This window comes from Sphaeroforma arctica, assembly GCF_001186125.1.
Source record: "Sphaeroforma arctica JP610 unplaced genomic scaffold supercont1.446, whole genome shotgun sequence".
NCBI lineage: Eukaryota > Ichthyosporea > Ichthyophonida > Sphaeroforma > Sphaeroforma arctica.
The window spans coordinates 17,648-23,887 of record NW_014040112.1 but is presented as its reverse complement, the minus strand read 5'-3'; the positions used below and the strand labels follow the sequence as shown (position 1 = coordinate 23,887).

Below are 6,240 nucleotides of genomic sequence, written 5' to 3'. Positions count from 1 at the left end.
ATATATTTATAACATATATATATATATATATATAAACATATATATATATATATAAATTTTTATTTTAACAATGTGCAATATATGGTCTAATATAGTTACATATCGCATCCTTACGTAGTGACAACATCAACGTGATGGACTGGTGGAGGCGAGAGAAGGGTGCTGTAGCCCAACTGCAAAAGGCGCTTAGTCTTGTTGAGCTACCTGAGCAGAGGGACTTCTTCACCAACTACACTCGCGATGAGAAAGAAATGGTCGACGGACGGTACGGGTACGTGGATTCCGACTCATATGGCTCGGCGGACACATACACGGTATGTTTTGTTGCCGATTATTGTGTTTCATTATTTGTGGTATGTTATGTTGCCGATTATTGTGTTTTATTATTTTGTGGTATGTTTTGTAGTTCTCAGGTCACTGTGTTCTATTATTTTGCCGAGACATACTTGTATGCGCCTGTATTTTGTTTTAATAGTTTGTCTATGCACAATTATATGCGCTGGTTTAGTCACAAATAAACATACGATGAGCGGTGCATGGCACTGTACTATCAGCTGCGGTCAGCAACTATGTGGCATAAGGAATCTGTTGTGATTTTGAGTGCCTATGTACGCGTGGACGTGTATGTATATTTCCGGAACGTTGAAAACGATTTGTTCTCAGGCCACGTACGCTGAGTATGCAATGATAGATATCAGAATGGATGAGAAATGATTTGAACGCGGTTGGAACCACCGCAGCAGCAGCAGTAGTTCTCCTTATGAACGCTACCAATAAAAGAATGGTTCGTATCGATTAGACATGTGCGTTTGTGCATTATAAAAACCTTAAAACCCTAACCTTTGAACTCTTCGCACATGTGGTCTCAGGAAGTGCTCCATGAAGCAGGTGTGTCCGCAGAACACACCACAGTTTTGGGCGTACAAGTGCAAGTACCGGCATGCGAGGAAGTGATCTGGATTATCCAGCCCATGACAGAGGTGTGTGTGTGTATTGCGTATGTGTACATATCGGAAACTGGTGTGTGCACGAATGCCCACAGGAGCACGGGGCTGCTTTCTGGCTGTAGAAGTACTGTACTAAAAACACCAATACTCATCTGTGCCTGCAATCATTCGCCGCCGACAAACATGTGTTACTCTCTCCGCCGAATCATGGCTTGGCTAATCCGGTGCAGATAACAGATCTATTTTTTGAACGATCGAAACAGCAGATAGTTAGCTTATCAGGGTGAATATACTACAGCCACCAGTTTAACGGGCGCCTATACCCAAATCCCCTACACCGCTCACTGACCTCTGAATACAATACCACCCCACCCGTAGTCTGGCGATAAGGTGCCGCTGAGCAATCGCTTGGTGTTCCAGGCCGAAGTTCGGGGGCCGTCAGTTATCGTCCCAACCATTAAGGCAAATGCGGATGGGACGTACCATGCGACATTCACACCCACTGTGAAAGGGTCGTACCAGGTATTGTAACTGCCAGTCATCCGAGTTCAGAGTTGGAATGGGTAGTAGTGGGGTAGTGATAGAGCGTACTATTGTCAGACTGTCTGTATTGCGGCGGGTGTGCTGATAATAAACGGATTGTCAACAGGGCGTATGTGTAGAGTGAGGGGGTTAATGTCATTGGCTTCATTTAGTGCTATTTGCTCTACACCTTTATGGAGTGATGGGTATTTGTAAGTCTTTTAGAAGCTTCATGCTGTGTTGTGCAGTGGTGTTGTTTGTTGATGGGAGTTGTTATGCAAGGTAATGGACTACCGTTGAGGACGCACTTTATACTACCTATGCGTGTAAACCTTTGACTGTGCTATACCGAACAGTTCAAGTTATATAAATATTATTTTTTTGTTTCTCAAAAGCGTAGCGATGTTTTGGTTTGCTCCAAGAACGTTGTACCTATTATAGTGTGCGTGCACAGGCTTATTTTTAGTACCACTTCTAATACCGTTGTATGTACGCCGCATACGGAGGATACTATATGTGGTCAGGCTTATCTCGTTACCTCAGTACAAACACGGTATGTATGTACCAAGGACTCATACCTGAGTCTGTACTGACAAAGAACTCCATACACTCAACCCAGGTGTATATCCGTCTGGATCTGGCACGTGGTGTCGGAGACACAAACTGTTGGCGCGAAGAAACTCATTTTATGATCGCTCAGGTGCTGCCGAACGGTCCATCGGAGCTTAAGGTAAGCATTTATACTTCTCTACGTGAAAATATCAACCGTCATTGTACGTGGTTGTAAGATCAAACTGGTCATTGTATGTGGCTATATGTGGCCTGTCATGTCAATGGTTATAGGCTTGTAGTGCAATGTTCGTTGTCGTTTGCCGACGATGTTAGTATATTAGTATATTCCATAGATATTAGTATACTAGTATATTCATATATTTGATTATCTGTGAAGTGTATGATGATGTGTGCAGGTGGGTGGTTCAGACATGACATATACCAGTCAATTGCTCTGGCGAATCCGTGAATAGCTCTGGCTGTGGTACAAGGCAGTATCTTTGCATGTAACCCTAAACCCTTACGGTCAAGTTCACACCGAGTTATATCAAAACACATTTACTGATTATGATTTGTAGATATGTTCCCCGATATATAGCTGTTCTCAGAGTCGCACCCACTCATTCCGATGCGCATGAATGTTATCAAGGTGACGGGGCCCAATGATCCGACCACCTGCGTTAAACTCGCCGAAGCTCGGGCGCTCTCGACTACACACACCGGTGAGTGGCGCAAAGTGGACTGTGGTGCGTACACCAGCCCTGTTGAAGGAGAAGAAGGGGCCGGTCAGAATGCCACAGATGCCTCTGAGGCGATGGACCAGGGCAAGGTGAAGTTACCCAAAGGATGGACGGAAGACGAATCGATGAAGCCAGTGATCACAGACTATATCAGGAAGGCTTGCAAGGCCGGGATGGTGGAGAACGTGCAGGGCTGGTACGGCGATGCTCTTGATAAGACACTAGGTAAGTGGCGACGGAGGTCTGGTTTATAAACTAGGTGAGTGGTGACGGGGGACTGGTTTATAAACTAGGTAAGTGGTGACGGGGGTCGGGTTTATAAACTAGGTAAGTGGTGACGGGGGTCTGGTTTATGAACTAGGTGAGTGGTGACGGGGGTCGGGTTTATAAACTAGGTAAGTGGTGATGGGGGTCTGGTTTATAAACTAGGTGAGTGGTGACGGGGGTCTGGTTTTAGTTGGTAGCTAGGCTCGACACACAAACAGTGCCGAGAGCTACTGCGTGCTCAATATGGTGCATGTTTTGTTCGCCCGGGCGCTAGGGTTGTGTGTGCGTGCAGGGTTTTGAACCCCATCCATACACCCTTGTGGATAGGACAACACACATTCCTTATGTACGTGCCATAACGGAACTATTTGACGGTTTATGGGAACAGTGTGCAAATCGACTAACCACACACACCGTACATGGGCGCAGGCCCAGATAGGTTCATGGACCGCCGCGCCAGAGGCTGTCAATATGGCCGCGAGTCCAATCAAACACACAGTAAGCTGCAAAAGGTATGGTGCGATGCATTTGATAGCTATGGGTATGTGTCTAGTTACCGATGGATCACACAAGGAATTGCTGATGAGTAGGCAACAAAAGCTCTGTTGTGTGGTCCAATACGATAAACTCTATTGCGTTTACGGCTCAGGCATACTCCCTATACCCTAGTGGGACTGTTGATCACACAATGCTAAAGTACTGATTCCATCGCGTTTACGACTAAGGCATACTCCCTATACCGTAGAAGAACTGTCCATCCCACACTGCTAGAGTACTGATTCGCCCGTGGTGCAGCTATGGGCAAATGTCGCGGGGCGTGGTACAAGGACTAGCATGCATACGTTACACCATTGGACGGTAGGGACTAATTGTCCTATAAGTAGTTGGTCTTATTAGACTGTAGGGACTAGTTGTCCTATAAGTAGTTATCTTATTAGACGGTAGGGACTAGTTGTCCTATAAGTGGCTATCTTATTAGACGGTAGGAACTAGTTGTCCTATAAGTAGTTATCTTATAAGTGGTCTCCTGTACGAGCATACACAACCATCCGTCATCCGGTTGGCCCCAATTACCTACACTAATGAATCACTCGTATGCCTCGACCTATATCACTGACCAATAATGGCAGCGGAAGACTTGTATAGTCCACTACTTCGCAGTGATTATCTGCTGATATGTATGAATCTAACACGTGCAGGCAAATGCAGCAGGGACGTCGCTTAGCAACCGAGACGCGCACCCGTTCTTCCCCAACGTCACCGACCAGAACATGCCGCCGCTGATGTTCTACCCATTCGATGTGCAAACGGCAGAGGCAATGGACTACGGCTGTATGCGGAATAAGTGGGTGCACCTGTGGGGCGATTCGTTGGATAGGAGTGCACTGAGAGATTCCATCATCCCCATTTACAATGAGATGCTCGGCGAACAGGTATGGTGATTGGATATAAGGTGTTGCGTTCATGGCTTGCTGGCTGAATGTTGATATAAAGCCATACTTGTGATGTTGGGTGATATGAAAGAGGTTTCACATCTATGCTATCGGTCCTTGGTGTTTTGTGGGGAGAATAAACTAGGTTCAGCGGCGCTAGGTAAGTAGGAAATCTATATCTATATATACATATCTCATAACCACATACTGATTTTATGTACATCATTTTTAAGCGCAGTGTGTGGACAGTTCGGTCCCTTATGTGGACACTGCGGTTGTGGACCCGCACAAGCGTCTCCGCGTCGATGTAGTCATACACCACTGGCCCAAGGCAAACATTACCTTCTCATTCATGGCTGTGACCAAGCGCATTCGAGCGCCTGATTTCTACATGTTTGATGATGAAAAAGGTCATATCCGGGATACTTGGCCTTCTTTTGCCATCCATCAGATGGTAAGTAAAGTTGCAACGCTTATATTTTTCACATTTGTTTGCGTTAAGCGATATAGGAGGCCGTCCAGCGGAATATATTTGCATTAATAACGTATATGATTCATTCCCGAACATGTTGTCTAGTTAATCTATGGTGTTAACCAGGGGTTGTTATCTTAGAGCGTGAAGTGAATACACACACACACACAATAGTACTGTAAGCCAATGTTTGCCGCTACTACGTTAGGAAACTAATTATATGCACAACTGCATAGCTTCTTCAAATATCCAAACACATACACTGAGCTATGATTTAACAGCACAATCAACTCAACTACATACACTGAGCTACAGTTAAACAGCATAAACAACTCAACTACATACAATGAGCTACGATTTAACAGCACAAACAACTCAACTACATACACTGAGCTACCATTAGCAGCACAACCAACTCAACTACATACACTGAGCTACGATTTAACAGCACAACCAACTCAACTACATACACTGAGCTACAATTTAACAGCACAAACCACACAACTACATACACTGAGCTACAATTCAACAGCACAAACAACTCAACTACATACACTGACAATTTTAACAGCACAACCAACAACCATGCAGTTGGTTCAACCACTCACACAATCACCGAAGTGTGCCACGAATCTTTTTATTTCCGGAAACAAACCTCCACTGTGCATAGTCGCATCTGTATATTCATAAATCCCCTACACTGCCACACACGCGCCTGAGTTTCCACCAGGACACTTACTGAGCCACACACCTCCGCAATCACACACCCCAACAGTGGGCCACTGTGACGCCGTTGACTGGCATGAGCCGTCCCTCGGCGTTTGTCTTCAGCCTGGCGTTGCACGCGGCAGCACACAAGGTCACAACAGACGCCTACGACGCAACTCTGCGAAACGTAAGGGATCGTTCGTATGTTTAATAGGGTTATTGTTTTGTTTATATGGGTGTGTATGGTGATGTTCTGCTGCTATGATAAGGGATCGTTCGTATGTTTGTTTGGTTATTGTTTGGCTTATATTAGTGTGTATGGTGATGTTCTGCTGCTATGATAAGGGATCGTTCGTATGTTTGTTTGGTTATTGTTTGGCTTATATTAGTGTGTATGGTGATGTTCTGCTATCGTTCGTATGTTTGTTTGGTTATTGTTCGGTTTATATGAGTGTGTATGGCGATGTTCTACTTTGTGTATGCGTAAGGGATCGTTTGTTTGTTTGTTTGGTTATTGTTCGGTTTATATGAGTGTGTATGGTGATATTCTGCTGCTATGATAAGGGATCGTTCGTATGTTTGTTTGGTTATTGTTTGGC

The 6,240-nt window shown here is 44.9% G+C and overlaps 1 protein-coding gene across 1 annotated transcript in view; it reads left to right on the top strand.

The window, feature by feature from the left end:
• The window catches only part of SARC_06322 (hypothetical protein), a gene marked incomplete at both ends in the record, with an annotated part of 13,628 nt that overhangs the window by 4,383 nt on the left and 3,005 nt on the right, over positions 1 to 6,240 (top strand). The window contains 9 exons of the mRNA XM_014299775.1: positions 119 to 314; positions 870 to 980; positions 1,326 to 1,469; positions 2,089 to 2,199; positions 2,671 to 2,986; positions 3,458 to 3,540; positions 4,228 to 4,461; positions 4,700 to 4,915; positions 5,709 to 5,828. Of these exons, the coding sequence (XP_014155250.1) occupies positions 119 to 314; positions 870 to 980; positions 1,326 to 1,469; positions 2,089 to 2,199; positions 2,671 to 2,986; positions 3,458 to 3,540; positions 4,228 to 4,461; positions 4,700 to 4,915; positions 5,709 to 5,828 (1,531 nt within the window). The remainder of the gene's footprint in view (positions 1 to 118; positions 315 to 869; positions 981 to 1,325; positions 1,470 to 2,088; positions 2,200 to 2,670; positions 2,987 to 3,457; positions 3,541 to 4,227; positions 4,462 to 4,699; positions 4,916 to 5,708; positions 5,829 to 6,240) is intronic.